This window comes from Nerophis lumbriciformis, linkage group LG23, assembly GCF_033978685.3.
Source record: "Nerophis lumbriciformis linkage group LG23, RoL_Nlum_v2.1, whole genome shotgun sequence".
Taxonomy (NCBI): Eukaryota; Metazoa; Chordata; class Actinopteri; order Syngnathiformes; family Syngnathidae; genus Nerophis; species Nerophis lumbriciformis.
This window is the reverse complement of record NC_084570.2, coordinates 9,625,452-9,646,671: the sequence shown is the minus strand read 5'-3', so window position 1 is coordinate 9,646,671 and position 21,220 is coordinate 9,625,452. Positions and strand designations below refer to the sequence as shown.

The 21,220-nt window shown below is 42.3% G+C and overlaps 2 protein-coding genes across 2 annotated transcripts; one reads left to right on the top strand and one right to left on the bottom strand.

Annotated features, from left to right (window-relative positions):
• The first annotated feature begins 7,239 nt into the window (after positions 1-7,239).
• LOC133622441 (gamma-crystallin M2-like) lies at positions 7,240-8,017 on the top strand. Its single transcript, XM_061985188.1, has 3 exons — positions 7,240-7,288; positions 7,393-7,635; positions 7,703-8,017. The coding sequence occupies exons 1-3, from the start codon at positions 7,280-7,282 to the stop codon at positions 7,970-7,972; spliced, it is 522 nt and encodes a 173-aa protein (XP_061841172.1). The 5' UTR covers positions 7,240-7,279; the 3' UTR covers positions 7,973-8,017.
• Positions 8,018-10,076: 2,059 nt separating this feature from the next.
• On the bottom strand, positions 10,077-16,330 carry LOC133622440 (gamma-crystallin M2-like). The gene is made up of 3 exons (XM_061985187.1): positions 16,189-16,330; positions 15,880-16,122; positions 10,077-10,402 (listed from the first exon to the last, which is right to left on the bottom strand). The coding sequence occupies exons 1-3, from the start codon at positions 16,195-16,197 to the stop codon at positions 10,127-10,129; spliced, it is 528 nt and encodes a 175-aa protein (XP_061841171.1). The 5' UTR covers positions 16,198-16,330; the 3' UTR covers positions 10,077-10,126.
• Between the last annotated feature and the right edge of the window lie 4,890 nt (positions 16,331-21,220).

Below are 21,220 nucleotides of genomic sequence, written 5' to 3'. Positions count from 1 at the left end.
CACTCCATCCATCTGCTTTAAATTTCAGAATGCATTGTAGCCCACATGGAAAAAAATGTTGCCCATGAATGGACAATTTGAATATAAAGTCTTTACATTTGTTTAGAATCTACACTATAATGCCAAAAGTATTTGGCCACCTGCCAAGTGCCATCCCATTCCTAACCCATAGGGTTCAATATGATGTCGGTCCACCTTTTGCAGCTATTACAGGAAGGCTGTCCACAAGGTTGCGGAGTGTGTTTATAGGAATTTTCGACCATTCTTCCAAAGGCACATTGGTGAGGTCAAACACTGATGTTGGTCGAGAAGGCCTGGCTCTCAGTCTCTGTTCTAATTCATCCCAAAGGTGTTCTATCGGCGTCAGGTCAGGACTCTGTGCAGGCCAGTCAAGTTCATCCACACCAGACTCGGTCATCCATGTCTTTATGGACTTCGCTTTTTGCACTGGTGCACAGTCATGTTGGAAGAGGAAGGGGCCCGTTCCAAACTGTTCCCACAAGGTTGGGAGCATGGAATTGTCCAAAATGTTTTGGTATCCTGGAGCATTCAAAGTTACTTTCACTGGAACTAAGGGGCCAAGCCCAACTCCTGAAAAACAACCCCACACCATTATTACTCCTCCACCAAATTTTACACTCGGCACAACGCAGTCCGAAATGTACTGTTCTCCTGGCAAACTCCAAACCCAGACTCGTCCATCAGATTGCCAGATGGAAAAGTGTGATTCATCACTCCAGAGAACGCGTCTCCACGACATCCGACGCTTTGCATTGGATTTGGTGATGTATGGCTTAGATCCAGCTGCTCGGCCATGGAAACCTCTGCCTACTGTACGTGGGCTAATTGGAAGGTCACATGAGGTTTGGAGCTCTGTAGCAACTGACTGTGGAGAAAGTCGGCGACCTCTTTGCACTATGCGCTTCAGCATCCACTGACCCCTCTCTGTCAGTTTACGTGGCCTACCACTTGGTGGCTGAGTTGCTGTTGTTCCCAAACTTTTCCATTTTCTTATAATAAAGCCGACTTTGGAATATTTAGGAGCGAGGAAATTTCTCGACTGGATTTGTTGCACAGGTGGCATCCTATGACAGTTCCACGCTGGAAATCACTGATCTCCTGAGAGCGGCCCATTCTTTCACAAATGTTTGTAGAAAGTCTCCATGCCTAAGTGCTTGGTTTTATACACCTGTGGCCAGGCCAAGTGATTAGTACACCTGATTCTCATCATTTGGATGGTTGGCCAAATATTTTTGGCAATATAATGTATGAATCTGCAGTGCATAGGGAGAGGTAAAAAATTCAGTACAGTAACAAGTACCGATTCACATAAGATGCGGTTGCAGACTCGACAACGACTTAATTATAAACAGGCGTGTTCTCGAGGTTGTTGCAGTTTTCCAACAAAGAAAGCATGCCTGATAGAAAACACTCATAAGTAAGCCTTCACTATTTAAAATTGTGACGATGTGGGCGCATATTAGCGGTGGTTTATTGTGATCCCAGTATGCAAAAAGCATGCAAGGTAAAAGGTATTTAATATAAGAAAAAACAAAAGGCTTGTGCAGCTGGGAGTGCACTCGAAGCAGAGTGAACGCTATGCAATACATATATTTAAAAAAATTAAAAGAGAGACTAAACGAAACAGAATGCTGGAAGACAGCAACAGTTTACACATCATCAACGGAGTAATCTTTCAAAAGCAACGTTCCAACAAAGACCGCAGCAAGAGCTGAACCGGAATAAACAAGATTACAAACGAAGAACAGGTGCGCTGGCAGGCAAAGTAAAGGGGCTGCATAACAAACAGGAAGCGGGTGTCAAAAAATACATTTTCGAATATATCGCGATCCTTACTTGTAATGGTTCTTAATCGATTAAAAAAAATATGTATATATTATTTTATTATTATTATTTTTTAATCTATCCTGTCCAGCCACTCAGGTAAATCACATCGTTGATGTAGATCAGTGGTTCTTAACCTGGCTTCGATCGAACCCTAGGGGTTCGGTGAGTCGGGCTCAGGGGTTCGGCGGAGGTCAAAACACACCCGACTCGTCGTGTAAATACAAACTTCTCCCTATCGGCGTATTACGGATACGGCAACAGCTGACTGATTTGCAGGTGTGTAATTTGTTGTGAGTTTATGCACTGTGTTGGTTTTGTTCTTTGAACAAGGTGATGTTCATGCACGGTTCATTTTGTGCACGAGTAAAAAAACCTTGGTAACACTTTAGTATGGGGAACATATTCACCATTAATTAGTTGCTTATTAACATGCAAATTAGTAACATATTGGCTCTTAACTAGTCATTATTAAGTACTTATTAATGCCTTATTCGGCATGGCCTTATTATAACCCTAACCCTTTAACCCTGACCCTAACCCATACTTGCCAACCCTCCCGGATTTTCCGGGAGACTCCCAAAATTCAGCGCCTCTCCCGAAAACCTCCCGGGACACATTTTCTCACGAAAATCTCCCGAAATTCAGGCGGACCTGGAGGCCACGCCCCCTCCAGGTCTGCATGGAGCAATGTTGTTGTAATATATTGAGTTGGAGGCAATAAACAGGCAAGGGGATGAAGTACGTCTCTTTACTGTAGACTTCAGAACAGATTCACACACTTGACGTCAGGTGCGCAACACCACGTAAATCGTTGGCCAACCAAAAAGTAACCACAGTACGCTATAGCCAACATTCACCAGGAGATGGCAACAGACAAACATAGATCACTCTATTACATTCCAGTCTCTCCATGTTTTCTCGCCATGGTAACATGTGATCCATATGCACTGTGCGCTGTCTCTGTCCCTCTTGATATATATATATATATATATATATATATATATATATATATATATATATATATATATATATATATATATATATATATATATATATAAGAAAATACTTCACTTTCAGTGAATTCTAGCTATATATATATATATATATATATATATATATTTATTTTATCATATATATATATATATATATATATATATTTTACTATATATATATATATATATATATATATATATATATATATATATATACAGTATATACATGTATATGAAATACTTGACTTGGTGAATTCTAGCTGTAAATATACTCCTCCCCTCTTAGCCACGCCCCCAACCACGCCCCCGCCCCACCCCGACCACGCCCCCCCACCCGAAATCGGAGGTCTCAAGGTTGGCAAGTATGCCCTAACCCTAACCAAATAACTCTAAATTAAGTCGTTGTTACTTAGAATATGTTCTCCTAGTGTCCAAATAACTCTAAATTAAGTCTTTGTTACTTAGAATATGTTCCCCATACTAAAGTGTTACCAAAAACATATAACTTTGTCTTGAATTTGAATTTGAATTTTTTTTTTCTTTCACTAAAGAAGGGTTCGGTGAATGCGCATATGAAACTGGTGGGGTTCGGTACCTCCAACAAGGTTAAGAACCACTGATGTAGATGATCATATCTGCTGTACAGATTTGATTTGTTTGTATTTGACTTTATCAAATGTTTGGGTAGAACTTTATTAAACAAAACCAGTTTTCTTTTAAGTACTATAGAAATGTGTCAGGTTTAAACACTGATGACATCTATTAAACAAGACTAGAAGCAAATAATTAAAACAGAGACAGAATTCAATTTGGCTCAGTGAGGAGAGACGCCTGGACACTGTACCCTAGCACAGTGTCTCAGCACGCTCTGCCAAAAGATTGTACGCTTCCTTCTTTTATTTGGACTTTCCCTGACCACATGGCAACAGCTGCTTCCAAAGGGACGGGGTCGTAAACAGCCATCGCCTTTGATTACAAAACCGTTCAAAAGAAAAGGTCGGTTCAAAAAAGAGGTTCTTAAAGAGTTCAAAAAAGAGGTCGTCAAAGAGTTCAAAAAGAGGTTCGTAAAAGAGTTCAAATAAGCGGTGCCTGGAGGGGAGTCTGGTCCTGCTTCCTCTCCGCTTTGTAGTTCTTGGGTCAGACAATATCTTTCTGTTGATTACAATACATGAAAGAAACAGAAACCCCTTCATGTTGCTTTCCATCCTACACAGTGGAGTTTTCCAAGCCTTCTTCTTGGTAGGTTCAAAGACAGCTTTTGGTCTTCTCGCCGTGAACTCATGGCAACACAAAGTTTTTGTGATAACTTAGATACACTTTTTATAACAAAATGTATCAGAGCTGTTATCTATTTTATGGAGGAATGTAGTTAATCATAGAACTGGCACCAAATAGTATTCAAAAAGTATTGAATTTAAATCCAGAATCGGTTCCGAATTGAATCGTTACCCCCAAAAACCGAATTAAATCGTCTGGTGCCCAAAGATAGACAGCCATAGAACCGAGTAAATAGGAGAACTGGACAGAACCAAAACAAGGCATGACATGTGTGACAGAATGTGTTAGCTTGATGCTAATTTACAGTATATTGGATATGCTATATACATGTTTTTCATCAGTATTAGCGAGTTTACCTGACGAGCTCCACCTCCAAATTTGGTCATGTAAACAACAACTAAGATGCAATTAAACAGCTGGAATACACTTGCAGTATCAACACTTTGTAGGACTTCACTTCCTAACTTCAACTTAATGGCAAAGACTACTCCCTGACTGCAGCGTTGACAAACTGAAATGAATGCATACTTGCAAACGAGACTCAGAAGTGTAAAAAAACAAGATGGACAGCACAGTTGTCATTATCAGATCAGTGTGAAATGTCAAATTATAAAAAAGAGATCTTATTATTAAACGCATCAAGATTTATTACCACATGAACACACACGGAAGCACCAAAAAAATGGTACAGTTGAGTTCAATCGATTTGCAGGTATTGGGAATTGGTAGTTTTTTTGTTTCAAATGTTAAAAGTATACCCATAACAGTGCAAATACAAAAGTGTAGTATGTAGCTTTTGTTTATGTTGGCATGCATGTACAGTACAGGCCAAAAGTTTGGACACACCTTCTCCTCATTCAATGCGTTTTCTTTATTTTCATGACTATTTACATTGTAGGTTGTCACTGAAGGCATCACAACTATGAATGAACACATGTGGAGTTATGTACTTAACAAAGAAAAGGTGAAATAACTAAAAACATGTTTTATATTCTAGCTCCTTAAAATAGCCACCCTTTGCTCTGATTACAAACCTCGTTTCCATATGAGTTGGGAAATTGTGTTAGATGTAAATATAAACGGAATACAATGATTTGTAAATCCTTTTCAACCCATATTCAGTTGAATATGCTACAAAGACAACATATTTGATGTTCAAACTGATAATTTTTTATTTTTTTTTGCAAATAATCTTTAACTTTAGAATTTGATGCCAGCAACACGTGACAAAGAAGTTGGGAAAGGTGGCAATAAATACTGATAAAGTTGAGGAATGCTCATCAAACACTTATTTGGAACATCCCACAGGTGAACAGGCAAATTGGGAACAGGTGGGTGCCATGATTGGGTATAAAAGTAGATTCCATGAAATGCTCAGTCATTCACAAACAAGGATGGGGCGAGGGTCACCACTTTGTCAACAAATGCGTGAGCAAATTGTTGAACAGTTTAAGAAAAACCTTTCTCAACCAGCTATTGCAAGGAATTTAGGGATTTCACCATCTACGGTCCGTAATATCATCAAAGGGTTCAGAGAATCTGGAGAAATCACTGCACGTAAGCGGCTAAGCCTGTGACCTTCGATCCCTCAGGCTGTACCGCATCAACAAGCGACATCAGTGTGTAAAGGATATCACCACATGTGATCAGGAACACTTCAGAAACCCACTGTCAGTAACCACAGTTGGTCGCTACATCTGTAAGTGCAAGTTAAAACTCTCCTATGCAAGGCGAAAACCGTTTATCAACAACATCCAGAAACGCTGTCGGCTTTGCTGGGCCTGAACTCATCTAAGATGGACTGATACAAAGTGGAAAAGTGTTCTGTGGTCTGATGAGTCCACATTTCAAATTGTTTTTGGAAACTGTGGACGTCGTGTCCTCCGGACCAAAGAGGAAAAGAACCATCCAGATTGTTATATATAGGCACAAAGTTGAAAAGGCAGCATCTGTGATGGTATGGGGGTGTATTAGTGCCCAAGACATGGGTAACTTACACATCTGTGAAGGTGCCATTCATGCTGAAAGGTACATGCAGGTTTTGGAGCAACATATGTTGCCATCCAAGCAACGTAACCATGGACGCCCCTGCTTATTTCAGCAAGACAATGCCAAGCCACGTGTTACATCAACGTGGCTTCATAGTAAAAGAGTGCGGGTACTAGACTGGCCTGCCTGTAGTCCAGACCTGTCTCCCATTGAAAATGTGTGGCGCATTATGAAGCCTAAAATACCACAACGGAGACCCCGGACTGTTGAACAACTTAAGCTGTACATCAAGCAAGAATGGGAAAGAATTCCACCTGAGAAGCTTAAAAAATGTGTCTCCTCAGTTCCCAAACGTTTACTGAGTGTTGTTAAAAGGAAAGGCCATGTAACACAGTGGTGATCATGCCCTTTCCCAACTACTTTGGCACGTATTGCAGCCATGAAATTATAAGTTAATTATTATTTGCACAAAAAAAAAAAAGTTTATGAGTTTGAACATCAAATATGTTGTCTTTGTAGTGCATTCAATTGAATATGGGTTGAAAATTATATGCAAATCATTGTATTCCGTTTATATTTACATCTAACACAATTTCCCAACTCATATGGAAACAGGGTTTGTACTTTTTTGCACACTCTTGGCATTCTCTCAATGAGCTTCAAGATGGAGTCACCTGAAAGGGTTTTCACTTCACAGGTGTCATAGTTGTGATGCATTCAGTGACAATCTCCAATAGTCATGAAAATAAAGAAAACGCACTGAAATGAGAAGGTGTGTCCAAACTTTTGGCCTGTACTGTAGGTATATTATATTGTTATTGTACATGTAATGCAAAAAGGCTCAACTGTATTTTTTATCATCTTTTGTTACAAATAATTTCACATAATTGTTGTACATTTTTGTAAAAACCCACCACCCTTGGTATCAAAATTGTAATCCATACTAAGTAAAATAAAGTATGCGCTGTATACGTTGAGGTATACGGTCAGTGCTTTGCTGACAGGAAAACAAAACCAAATCTACAGCCTCACAAAACCGAAAAAATATGCATTGTCGGAGAAAAAGTGCTGACCGTTCGGCTCATTGTTCTGTCCTACAAAGCCTCGGGTCATTTGCGGGTTATAAAGGCCAGAAGCGCCTGCAAGCAGCGTGACCAGGGTTAGCCAACACAATGGGCAAGGTGAGACCACATGTCCCGTCTCTGTGGGTCACCCACCAGTCAATGCAATACCATCCAGTCTGGAACCTCATTCTGGACTTCACCCTAACTCTCTCTGCTTCTAGATCGTCTTTTACGAGGACAGAAACTTCCAGGGTCGCGCCTACGAGTGCAGCGGCGAATGCCCTGACCTGCATTCGCACTTCAGTCGCTGCAACTCCATCAGGGTGGACAGCGGGGAATGGATGGTCTACGAGAAGCCGGAGTTTTCCGGGTACCAGTACTTCCTGAGGAAAGGCGATTATTCGGACTACCAACGCTGGATGGGATTTAACGACTGCGTGCGGTCCTGCCGCATGATCCCTAAGGTAGATCTTGTGATCTGTGTCTTGTCTTCATCCCTCACTAGTCCTAACACATGACCTCCTTCCTCAGCATCAAGGTTCTCACAGACTTGTCATCTACGAGCGCCCTGAGTTCAGAGGCCAGACAATGGAGCTCAGTGACGACTGCCCTTCTCTGTATGAACGCTTCCGTCTCAATGACATCCACTCTTGCAACGCGATTGAGGGTCACTGGATTCTCTTCGAGCATCCCCACTACAGAGGTCGCCAGTATCTGGTACGCCCTGGGAAATACGGGCTTTTTAACCAATGGGGGAGCTTGAGTCCAAGGGTGGGTTCCATCAAAAGGATCACTTTGTAAGAAACACGTCTTCACATGACTGTTAATAAACACCCTGAAAACCGACCTATGAGTGTTTTTGTTTGTGCTGAAAGATCTTTCATGTTTTTTACTTAATAAGAATAATAATACATTTTATTTATAAGGCGCCTTTCTGGGCACTCAAGGACACCGTACAAAATCACATCCATCCATCCATCCATCTTCTTCCGCTTATCCGAGGTCGGGTCGCGGGGGAAGCAGCCTAAGCAGGGAAGCCCAGACCTCCCTCTCCCCAGCCACTTCGTCCAGCTCCTCCCGGGGGATCCCGAGGCGTTCCCAGGCCAGCCGGGAGACATAGTCTTCCCAACGTGTCCTGGGTCTTCCCCGTGGCCTCCTACCGGTCGGACGTGCCCTAAACACCTCCCGAGGGAGGCGATCGGGTGGCATCCTGACCAGATGCCTGAACCACCTCATCTGGCTCCTCTCGATGTGGAGGAGCAGCGGCTTTACTTTGAGCTCCCCGCGGATGACAGAGCTTCTCACCCTATCTCTAAGGGAGAGCCCTGCCACCCGGCGGAGGAAACTCATTTCGGCCGCTTGTACCCGTTATCTTGTCCTTTCGGTCATAACCCAAAGCTCATGACCATAGGTGAGGATGGGAACGTAGATCGACCGGTAAATTGAGAGCTTTGCCTTCCGGCTCAGCTCCTTCTTCACCACAACGGATCGATACAGCGTCCGCATTACTGAAGATGCCGCACCGATCCGCCTGTCGATCTCACGATCCACTCTTCCCTCACTCGTGAACAAGACTCTGAGGTACTTGAACTCCTCCACTTGGGGCAGGGTCTCCTCCCCAACCCGGAGATGGCACTCCACCCTTTTACGGGCGAGAACCATGGACTCGGACTTGGAGGTGCTGATTCTCATCCCAGTCGCTTCACACTCGGCTGCGAACCGATCCAGCGAGAGCTGAAGATCCTGGCCAGATGAAGCCATCAGGACCACATCATCTGCAAAAAGCAGAGACCTAATCCTGCAGCCACCAAACCGGATCCCCTCAACGCCTTGACTGCGCCTAGAAATTCTGTCCATAAAAGTTATGAACAGAATCGGTGACAAAGGGCAGCCTTGGCGGAGTCCAACCCTCACTGGAAACGTGTCCGACTTACTGCCGGCAATGCGGACCAAGCTCTGACACTGATCATACAGGGAGCGGACCGCCAAAATCAGACAGTCCGATACCCCGGAAAAAATCACAACGATAAAATCAAATTGGATAAAAACAACAACAACAAAGAGGAAAGAAAAGATGATTACAATGGATAAGCAGTCAGGAATAGGTGTGTTTTGAGTCTTGATTTGAAGAGGGATATTGAATCTAAGTTGCGAAGGTCTGGTGGCAGAGAGTTCCAAAGATGTGGGGCAGAGCGGCTGAAAGCTCGGGCACCCATGGTGGACAGTTTAAATAAAGGGACAGTGAGATGGATGGATGAAGAGGATCTTAGGGAACGTGAGGGCGTGGCGACATGGATCAGGTCAGAGAGATATGATGGGGAGAGGTTATGGATGGCTTTGAAAGTGTCAGGCTTGTCCCTGACAGTTTGACTGTGTTTTAGTTTTTCCTCTGCATTTGTCGTAGTTTTCTGTCAGCGCTTTTATTTTGTCTTCATTTCCTGATTGTCTCCCTGAGTGCTGCTTCCCCTCAGCTGTGGCTGATTGGCACCTGGCCACACCTGGTGTCAATCAGCCAGCTGCTATTTAAACCTGCCTTCCCCTCCAGTCAGTGCTGGATTATTGTCATTGTCATTGTCGCTAATACCTGTTGTCATAATACTTGTCGTTGTAGCTCTGTCTACTTTTGTTCACTCTGCTCATGTCATAGTTCCTTCGTGTCACAGTAAGTGTTTTTGTTTCTTGTCCACAGTTAGCATTTTTGCTATTTTAGTTCATAGCCAAGTTTGTTCTCCGCCTTGTGCGCACCTTTTGTTGTTACCCTTTTGTTTGTTTTTTTGCCATAGTGTTTAATTAAATCATGTTTTCTCGCTCAATGCCTGCCGTCATCTCTGCATCTTGGGGTTCGTCACCAACAAACTCTGACAGAAAGTGAGGAGAAATTATTATTAAAAAGGAAAACACACCCTTTATTAAGCCAAGCATCTTTATTGTGAACAGAGAGAGAGGAAGAAGGTCCTAGATGGAATCAACGATCCGCCTGAGGGAGCCGATCCTGGGACTGGCGCCGCCCCAGTCGCTGAATCTGCGGTACTCGCCGGGTCTCAGGTAGTAGGTCCGGCCTTTGTAGTTGGGCTGCTCGTACAGCAGCCAGTGGCCATCGACCACGTTGCACGAGTTAATGTCAGACATACGCAGGCGGTCCTGGACGTTGGGGCAGTCGTCGCTCACCTCCTGCATTTGGCCGCTCATGTCCGGCCGCTCGTACAAGCGGATTTTGAAGGAGCCGCGGTGCTGGAGAAGAAACAAAACTCTTTCAATACTCAGCAGTCAACACTGCGAAAAGTCAGTGTTCAAAAACAAGAAAAAAACAAAAAAAAATTAGGGATATTTTATATGAACTAAGCAAAATTATCTGCCGATAGAACAAGAAAATTTGGCTTACATAACCTCAATGAACCCAAAAATACCTTAAAATAAGTAAATTCTCACTAATAACAAGTGCACTTTTCTTGGTAGAGAAAATTTTTACCTTTTTGCTCAATATGTTGAAAAATATTCTTAAATAAAGTAAATGCTAGTGCCATTATCTTGACATAATGATATGAGCTCGGCATTACATTTCTTGAAACCAGCAAACTTATACTAAAAACTAATTAATTGTTCTTAATGGAAAGGCAACAAGGCAACCGCTTGTTACTCTCGGGGTCTCCTAGCCGCTCAGGCAAATCATATGCTCTAAAAATGCTTTTTTCCATCGATAACATGACATCATAGCGCCAAGTGCGTTCTCTTTCAGTCAATTAGTGCGCATATATACAGCCCGGCCCCCGGCCAAATTCGTTTTAATTGTAATTTTGAAGAATTTATCTGAATGTGCATGAACTATTTCTGTTCAAAATTGTTGATTTTTTTTTTCATGCTTGAAATAAGAAATTATTAGTTTAAAAAAGTAGTTTTATACTTGTGAGTGTTGATGACACAGCTTTGCAACAGTTGATATTCTAGTTTCAAGCATGTTTTACTCAATATAGGCCATAAAATCTCAGCAACAAGCTGCAATATCTTACTGAGATCATTTAGGACCAAAACCCTTAAAAACAAGTAAAACACTCTAACATAAAATCTGCTTAGTGAGAAGAATTATCTTATCAGACAGAAAATAAGCAAATATAACCCTTATTTGAGATATTTAATCTTACTTAGATTTCAGTTTTTTGCAGTGAAGGGAGTGAGCGAAAAAACACTGCTTTGTCAACAAAAAGTTTTTTGGACAAAACTAAAAAACTTGAACCCAACTGCAGATGTGATGATATAAAAAATCCATATCAAGGTTATCATTACCAAAAATATTGCAGAGGGTGTTGAACGTGCTCAGAAAGTTCATATATTCCCATTTAGATGAAAACTGTCTCATAATCCTCGCAATGAAACAAGGTTTGGGAGGCAAGCTTTTCGCCAGTTCCAGGTCCTAAGTGGCTGTCAAAGAGTCCCAACTTAAGTTAAAGTTAAAGTACCAATGATTGTCACACACATATGAGGTGTTGTGAAATGTGCACTTGTTCACCCCCTGGGAGGTGAGGGGAGCAGTGGGCAGCAGCGGTGCCACGCCCAGGAATCATTTTTGATGATTTAATCCCCAATTCCAACTCTTGATGCTGAGTGCCAAGCAGGGAGGTAATGGGTCCCATTTTTATAGTCTTTGGTATGACTCGGCCGGGGTTTGAACTCACGACCTACCGATCTCAGGGCGGACACTCTAACCACTAGGCCACTGCAGCCACCTTCTGTCCAGGTGAGATGCATGATTTATGATCTACAATCAACTTAGAGGGGCCAAGGAAGCGAGAAAGCAGCAGATCAGTTGATTATTTAAACATAGGGACTAGTCGTGATTATCTGTTAGTTCTTATAATAACAATATCACTAATAATCGGTCAATATTCTAATCCCGAAATGTAAATGGAGAATTGTTGGCGCTTTTTGAATGGTTATTTATTGGATTTTATGGGCGAAATAGTGGAACTCCCATTGGCTTTACGTTAATTTAATATTTAGAATGCATTTTTTAAAATCCATCCGTCGATTGTGAACGATAAAAAAGTGCAGTTCCCCTTTAAGAGAGCACTGTTTGTTGGTTCAATGTGCAAAATAGAATCCCAGCAGGCACAAGACATTAAAACAACCTTGAGAACCTGTTGAATCAGGTCCTTAGGTTGAGCAACTCAAACACAACGTTGGAACAACATGCTTTCTGACGACGTTCAGTCAATGTTGGGTTCTGACGTTGATTTGACCACTGAAATTTTGGTCATTTCGCCACCAATATTTTTACAACACAAACACAACGTTGAAACAACATGTTTTCTGGCAACGTTGATTTGACCATTGAAATCTCGTCATATCTCAGCCAACAACGTGGATCCAACGTTAGACATCTCGATTTACAGATGCAACTCTTCCTCCTATCCAGGAGCTCGCAAAAAGCCGCTGCCTGACCAGGGCTCAGAAAATCTGCAAAGACTCCTCCCACCCCCCACCAAAGACTGTTTTCACTGCTGGACTCTAGAAAGAGGTTCCGCAGCCTCCGAAGCAGAATCTCCAGGTTCTGTAACAGCTTCTTCCCTCAGGCCGTAAGACTCTTGAACGCATCGTAAAAATCCCCTCAACTCCCCCCAAAATGGATTAACTCGCTGTAATAGAAAAGACAATATAACATACATCCATAAACGTGAACGCATGTGAAAAAGTGCAATATATTTATCTGTACAGTAACTTGTAGAACTTGCACCTGGCTCGCTGACAACAAGCTATCCATACACTTGGGTAAAACGGAATCCATCCTGTTTGGGTCCCACATCAACCTTAAGAAAGTCAGTGACTTCACTATAACAGTGGGTGACATTGTTATCACCAGGAAAGATGAGGTCACCTACCTAGGTTCCATTCTAGAGGCTAATCTTTCCTGTGATAAAATGGCAACCAAGGTAATCAAAAAGGTCAACCAACGAACGAGATTTCTCTATAGAATCTCCTCTCTGGTCAACAAAAGCACCATGAGGATTCTGGCGGGAATTCTCGTTCAACCCTTTTTCGATTACGCATGCCCCTCCTGGTACCCTAGCACCCCCAAAACCCTCAAATCTAAACTCCAAACATCCCAGAACAAGCTAGTCAGATTACTTCTAGACCTCCACCCCAGATCCCACCTCACTCCTACCCACTTCTCCAAAGTGGGCTGGCTCAGGGTGGAGGACAGAGTAAAACAACTTGCACTGAGCCTAGTCTATAAAATCCGCTACACCTCCCTGATACAGAAGTACATGTCAAACTACTTCCTTAACGTAAATGACCGCCATAACCACAACACCAGGGGGAGCTCTACTAACCACGTTAAACCCAGATTCCGATCTAACAGAGGTCTTAACTCATTCTCTTTCTATGCCACATCAATGTGGAATGCACTCCCAACAGATGTAAAAGAAAGGGCATCCCTATCCTCCTTCAAAACCGCAATAAAGGTACACCTCCAGGCAACTTCAACCCTAAGCTAACACCCTCCCCGGATTGTTAAGAATCAAATGTAAACAATCAAATGTAGATAGTTTTTCTTATGCCTTCTGATCTCTCTCTCTCTCTCTATGTCCACTACTTGCTGTACATATCCTACCAAGTCAGACCTACACTGTTTCAATATCAATTTCTCTGTTGTCAATTGTTGATAACAACCAAACCTACCATTCCCCCCCTCCACATCCCGGATTGTAAATAATGTAAATAATTCAATGTATACACCCTGATGATTATCTTGTGTGATAACTGTATTATGATGATAGTATATATGATAGTATATATCTGTATCATGAATCAATTTAAGTGGACCCCGACTTAAACAAGTTGAAAAACTTATTCGGGTGTTACCATTTAGTGGTCAATTGTACGGAATATGTACTTCACTGTGCAACCTACTAATAAAAGTCTCAATCAATCAATCAAAAACCTATTTATTTATTTATATATGCACCTTATTGCTTTTTTATCCTGCACTACCATGAGCTAATGAAATGAAATGTCGTTCTTATCTGTACTGTAAAGTTCAAATTTGAAAGACAATAAAAAGGAAGTCTAAGTCTAATAATCAACGTTGGTTGTATCAATGTCTTGTGCCTAGTGGGAAAGCATAGTTGCTTAGAGCAGTGTTTTTCAACCACTAGTAACCGTGTAATACTCTTCCATATCAGTAGGTGGCAGCAGGTAGCTAATTGCTTTGTAGATGACGGAAACACCGGGAGGCAGTGTGCAGGTAAAAAGGTGTAATGCTTAAACCAAAAATAAACAAAAGGTGAGTGCCCCTAAGAAAAGGCATGGAAGCTTAGGGAAGGCTATGCAGAACGAAACTAAAACTGAACTGGCTACACCAGGGGTCGGCAACCTTTACCAGTCAAAGAGACATTTTGACCAGTTTCACAAATTAAAGAAAACAATGGGAGCCACACAATTATTTTGAAATTTAAAATGAAATAACACTGCATACAAAGTTTTTTTCTTGCTTTGTGCTATGTATAAACCAAGAGTCTCAGACACGCGGCCCACACCTTAATATGAATATTGAATGTTAGTGCGGCCCGCGGGTTTTATATGAATGGCGCGTGACAGCGTCATACTTGTCAACCCTCCCGATTTTTCCGGCAGACTATGATTGTCAAGGCAACTGTTCTCTCGAACTTGCCGTGATGGTACAGCATTTAGCGCCCACTAAAATCAGCGTGCCGGCCCAGCCACACGTTGTATGGAGCTTCTGCTTGCACACGTAAGTGACAGCAAGGCATACTTGGTCAACAACCACACAGGTTACAGTGACGGTGGCTGTATAAAAAACTTTAACACTCTTACTAATAATGCGCCACACTGTGAACCCACATCAAACAAGAATGACAAACACATTTCGGGAGAACATCCGCACCGTAACACAACATAAACACAACAGAACAAATACCCAGTATGCGGCTGAGCCGCATCAGACTGATCAAAGAGCCGCGGGTTGCCGACCCCTGGGCTACACAGTAAACAAAAACAGAATGCTGGATGACAGCAAAGACTTACTGTGGAGCAAAGACAACGTACATCCAAACATGACATGACAATCAACAATGTCCTCACAAAGAAGGATAAAAAATGAAATATTCTTGATTGCTAAAACATAGTAGATGCAGGAAATATCGCTCAAAGGAAGACATGAAACTGCTACTGGAAAATACCATAAAAAGAGAAAAAGCCACCAAAATAGGAGCGCAAGATAAGAAGTAAAACACTACACAAAACAGCAAAAAAAGTCCAAATAAGTCAGGGTGTGATGAGACAGGTGGTGACAGTACACCTACTTTGAGACAAGAGCTATATTGATGCATGCTTGGTTATGCTTTAAAGTCATATCCAACAATTGCGACTTTTTACTGTCAACTGAGTTTCGTTTTTTTTTTTTTTTCTGCTGGTGGTGTGCCTCCGCATTTTTTCAACCCAAAAAATGTGCCTTGGTTCAAAAAAGGTTGAAAAACGCTGGCTTAGAGAGCAGTGACTTTCTATAATGTTTAGATTAGGAAATGTTGTTTCTTAATGGGGAAAGATGGTAATGTCTTGTTTTCATGTTGGCATTTAAGGTAGCAAGCTGGCGCCAGACTCTATCGATCACTAGTTTTACCACGGTCGTTATTAATGCCGTTTATCGCTGCTTCCCTACGACCCAACTTCTGCTCAGACCCCGCCGCACTTACCACCGGAATCATGCGGCACGAGCGGATGCAGTCGTTAATGCCGATCATACGCTGGTTGTCCGAGTACTCCCCTCTGCGGAGGAAGTACTGGTGGCCCAGGTAGTGGGGCCTCTCGTACACCATGAAGCAGCCGCTCTCCACCCGGATGGAGTTGCAGCGGTTGAAGTAGGGGTGCAGGTTGGCGCAGTCGCTCATGCACTCATGGTGCCGACCTTGGAAGTTTCTGTCTTCATAGAAAATGATCTGCAAAATGTCGGGACACGCACAGCTCACACAACGGTTCGGTTCGCAAGCGCGTATTGAACTTACCTTTCCCATTGTCCTCTTGGTGGGGGCCCGACTGATGCTCAGTGGGAGCTCTTGGTTTGTGTTGTCCTTTTATATTAACTAGCTGTATGATGGCACAGCACAATGTATTGTCATACAAATTGGTTTTATCACCCAAGTGTGATGGTCACTTTATTGTTGTCCCGTTTTGACATGTTCATCACTATTGATCAAAACAGCAGAGTGCGGGGCAGCGCTCCCGGTATCAGCAAAACAACAGCGGCCTTTATGCCCTGCCTTTTCATTCACAAAGATCCTAAATACTGCTAGCGAACGTGAAAAAGACCTTTAACATCAGTTAATAAAGTATTTTTAATCCACTTAACAAGCTTAAGCCACTAACGTAAACATATTTTCTTTTTGATAACATGTTAAATACTATTGTTTGTCTCTGGCCTTACCACCTTCTCCCGGCGTGGGTGTGTGAAAAGATCAAGGAAGACGCAGGTAATGATCGTTGAACAAAGCTTACTTTATTGACAAGCGGGCACCACAGCAGCTCCAGCAATACGTATACTTTTGGGGAGAATCTGTCCAAATGGTATTGCTCTTTCCCGGGAAGCAGTTCTTACACTGCAAAAACTGAAATCTAAGTAAGATTAAATATCTCAAATAAGGGAGATATTTGCTTATTTTCTGTCTGATAAGATCATTCTTCTCACTAAGCAGATTTTATGTTAGTGTTGTACTTGTTTTAAGGGTTTTGGTCCTAAATGATCTCAGTAAGATATTACAGCTTGTTGCTGAGATGTTATGACCTATATCAGTGATTTTCAACCACTGTGCCGCGGCACACTAGTGTGCCCTGAGATATTGTCTGGTGTGCCGTGGGAAATTATGCCATCCATCCATCCATCCATCTTCTTCCGCTTATCCGAGGTCGGGTCGCGGGGGCAGCAGCCTAAGCAGGGAAGCCCAGACTTCCCTCTCCCCAGCCACTTCGTCCAGCTCCTCCCGGGGGATCCCGAGGTGTTCCCAGGCCAGCCGGGAGACATAGTCTTCCCAACGTGTCCTGGGTCTTCCCCGTGGCCTCCTACCGGTCGGACGTGCCCTAAACACCTCCCGAGGGAGGCGATCGGGTGGCATCCTGACCAGATGCCAGAACCACCTCATCTGGCTCCTCTCGATGTGGAGGAGCAGCGGCTTTACTTTGAGCTCCCCCCGGATGACAGAGCTTCTCACCCTATCTCTAAGGGAGAGCCCTGCCACCCGGCGGAGGAAACTCATTTCGGCCGCTTGTACCCGTGATCTTGTCCTTTCGGTCATAACCCAAAGCTCATGACCATAGGTGAGGATGGGAACGTAGATCGACCGGTAAATTGAGAGCTTTGCCTTCCGGCTCAGCTCCTTCTTCACCACAACGGATCGATACAGCGTCCGCATTACTGAAGATGCCGCACCGATCCGCCTGTCGATCTCACGATCCACTCTTCCCTCACTCGTGAACAAGACTCCGAGGTACTTGAACTCCTCCACTTGGGGCAGGGTCTCCTCCCCAACCCGGAGATGGCACTCCACCCTTTTCCGGGCGAGAACCATGGACTCGGACTTGGAGGTGCTGATTCTTAATTATGCCACTTCACCTAATTGGTCCAAAAAATATTTTTTGCAAATCAATAATCATAATAATGTGCCGCTGTCTAGTGCCTGCACTGTGTAGAGCTTGGCAATCCCAATATGCAGAGCACAGCGGGAGACAGGTAAAAAGGTATGTAACGCTTAAACCAAAAATTAATACAAAAGGCAAGTCCCGCTAGGAAAAGGCACTGAAGCAGAGGGATGGCTATGTAAAACAAAAGTAAAACTGAACTGGCTACAAAGTCAACAAAAACAGAATGCTGGACGACAGCAAAAACTTACAGCGTGTGGAGCAAAGACGGCGTCCGCAAAGCACATCCGTACATGACAATCAACAATGTCCCCACAAAGAAAGATAGCGTACGCACAACTTAAATAGTCTTGATTGCGAAAACAAAGCAGGTCCGTGCAATAGCACTTAAAGGAAAGCGTGAAGCTGCTACAGGAGAACACCAACAAAACAGGAAGGGTCTTACCAAAATAACAGCGCAAGACAGGAACTAAAGCACTACACACAGGAAACAACAACAAACTCAAAATAAGGCACGACAACTTGCTGGAGTTTCATTTTTTAACCTTTTCTGCTGGTGGTGAGCCTCCGTATTTTATTTATGAAAAAAATGTGCCTTGGCTCAAAAAAGGTGGAAAAACACTGACCTATATTGAGTAAAACATGCTTGAAACGAGAATATCAAGTGTTGCAAAGCTGTGTCATCAACACTCACAAGTATAAAACTACCTTTTTAAAGTAATAATTTCTTACTTCAAGCATGAAAAAAAAAATCATGACTTTGACACAATTGTGTCTCATATTTTCAATGAAACAATAGAACGTACGTACTCATATAGTAGTACACTTGGCACAGTACAGTAAACAGACAGTTAATATTTAAACATTTAACATGTGACATTTCAAACTATTTTGAACAGAAATAGTTCATGCACATGCAGATGAATTCTTCAAAATTACAATAAAACATTTTTTGGCCGGGGGCCGGGCTGTATATATGCGCACTTAATTGATTGAAAGAGCACGCACTTGGCGCGATGATGTCGTGTTATCGATGGAAAAATGCATTTTTAGACCATATGATTTGCCTGAGCGGCTAGGAGACCCCGAGAGTAACAGGCGGTTGCCTTTCCATTAAAAACAATAAACTAGTTTTTAGTATAAGTTTGCTGGTTTCAAGAAATGTAATGCCAAGCGCATATCATTATGTCAAGATAATGGCACTAGCATTTACTTCATTTAAGAATATTTTTCAACATATTGAGCAAAAAGGTCTTTTTTTTTTTCTATCAAGAAAAGTGCACTTGTTATTAGTGAGAATATACTTATTTTAAGCTATTTTTGGGTTCATTGAGGTTAGCTAATTTGACTTGTTTTGGAAAGTCTTGACAAGCCCAATTTTCTTGTTCTATTGGCGGATAATTTTCCTTAGTTCAAGTAAAATACCCCTCCTTTTTGTATTTTTTTCCCTTGTTTTTGAACACTGACTTTTTGCAGTGTATAGACCGTTATGATGTCATCTCAGTTCGTTAGGTTGAATGTGAAGTGAATGAATGATGGGTTCTCAGTATGGATGTATGTCGTTAGGATTTTATTGATACAATACCCTTATCGATACCGGTATTTATCGATAATATATGTATTTGGTGTGAATAAAGATTTTAAAAATGCATGTGTTATAATATTTGAATCTAAGTTATCACAAAACTTTTTGTTGCCATGAGTTCCCGGCGAGAAGACAAAAGCTGTCTTTGATCCTACCAAGAAGAAGGCTTGTAAAACTCCACTGTGTAGGATGGGAAGCAACATGAAGGTGTTCTGTTTCTTTGATGTATTGTAATCCACAGAAAGATTAGAAACAGCTGTTGCCATGTAATCAGGGAAAGTCCAAATAAAAGAGGAGACGTACAATCTTACGTCAGAGCGCGGTGAGACACTGTACAAGGGTACAGGTCTAGACGTCTCTCCTCAATTGAGCCAAATTTAATTCTGTCTCGGTTTAATTTCTTGCTTCTTGTCTTGTTTAATAAATGTCATCAGCGTTTGAACCTGACAGCATGATTTCCACTTTTTCTCTCAATTAGATCATCCCAGTCACATTTTGGCCATTTCCGCCACTTTCCACATTTAGATTATATATTTGGCAAACATTGAATCCATCGGCAATTCCGAAGACACGTAAACCTATAATTCTGTTTACGTCCGTTTACCCGGAAGTGGGACGGTAAAAGGTCGACCCCGATTGGCTGTTCTGCCGTGTCTTTTTCTATGCTTTGCAGCGGCACCTGAATGAATGTTTCAGCGCGCGTCTCATATCTACCTCAGTTAGCTGGATAAAAAAAGTACAGATAACAGTATCATTAGTCTAGAATTGTTACTGGCCGTTTCGACCGACTCAATTAGGAACCGGTACCTAAAAATACTGGTACTCGGTATACATCCCTAGCTCTCAGTGTAACACGCTTTGAGTCACTAGACAAAGAAACACTATATACATCCTTTTACTTTATATGTCATATACAACTCAGAGGAGGTAAATAAAGCAGGAAAACATTGGACCTAAAACGGAGCCTTGAGGCACCCCAGGTCAGAGTAGAAGAGGAGGATTCAGCAAAATGTACGCAAAAGGTTCTGTCGGCAAGATATATAAAATAATTTTTGAGCAGTACCACTACAAACTTGAACTGTAAATGCTGGAGGAAGATATTGTGACCCATTGGGTCAGAGCAAGAAGAGATTCAGCTACCAGTAGAATGGTTTTATTGACCCTTACCTATGCTTGGATTGCAAAAACCTGTCATGATCCGTGGTCCGGATCATGTTTTGTGTTTTCTGTTAGTTTTGGACTTCTTTAGTTCTTGTTTGTGCACCTCTGAGTTTGTTACCATGGCTACGTATTATTTTCACTTGCCTTTTGTGTTCGGGACGCTCACCTGTTCCTAATCAGAGACATTATTTAAGCCTGCCTTTGACAGTCAGTCGGTCTGGCTTCTTTGTTTGCTTCACGCTACTGTTACGTAAGTTTTGCTTGCCTCCTAGCCCATGCTAAGTACTTAGCTTCAAGTGCGATCGACACCTTGTCCCATCAGGTTGTTTTCTGTTTTTGTACAGTTTTTCAAGATTAAATCATGTTCCTACCTGCAAGTCCTGTCCGGAGTCGTCCGTTTGCATCCCGGGAGAACGAACCGCGCAGTAAGCTGCAACCCATCCGTAACAAAACCTCCAGGATTCAGGATTTCTCTTATTTTCAATCCTGTTACTCGAATTAGTCATCTTCATCTTAGGATGCTTTTAAAAAAATAAAAAGGATTGCCTGAGATAAGCCAATACACATTTGGACTTGTTCAATATGTGTTTTAGCCAGATTTAAAGTTGAAAACATTCAGGCAATATGTTCATTTTGAGAGTTTTAAGTACTCACCCTTG

Bases quoted from the DNA above. Each gene is read 5' to 3' on its own strand.
- LOC133622440 (XM_061985187.1), bottom strand. The intron at 10,403-15,879 runs GTAAGTGCGGCG...TTTCTTCTCCAG, and splicing joins CGTGCCGCATGATTCCGGTG to CACCGCGGCTCCTTCAAAAT.
- LOC133622441 (XM_061985188.1), top strand. The intron at 7,636-7,702 runs GTAGATCTTGTG...CTCCTTCCTCAG, and splicing joins CCTGCCGCATGATCCCTAAG to CATCAAGGTTCTCACAGACT.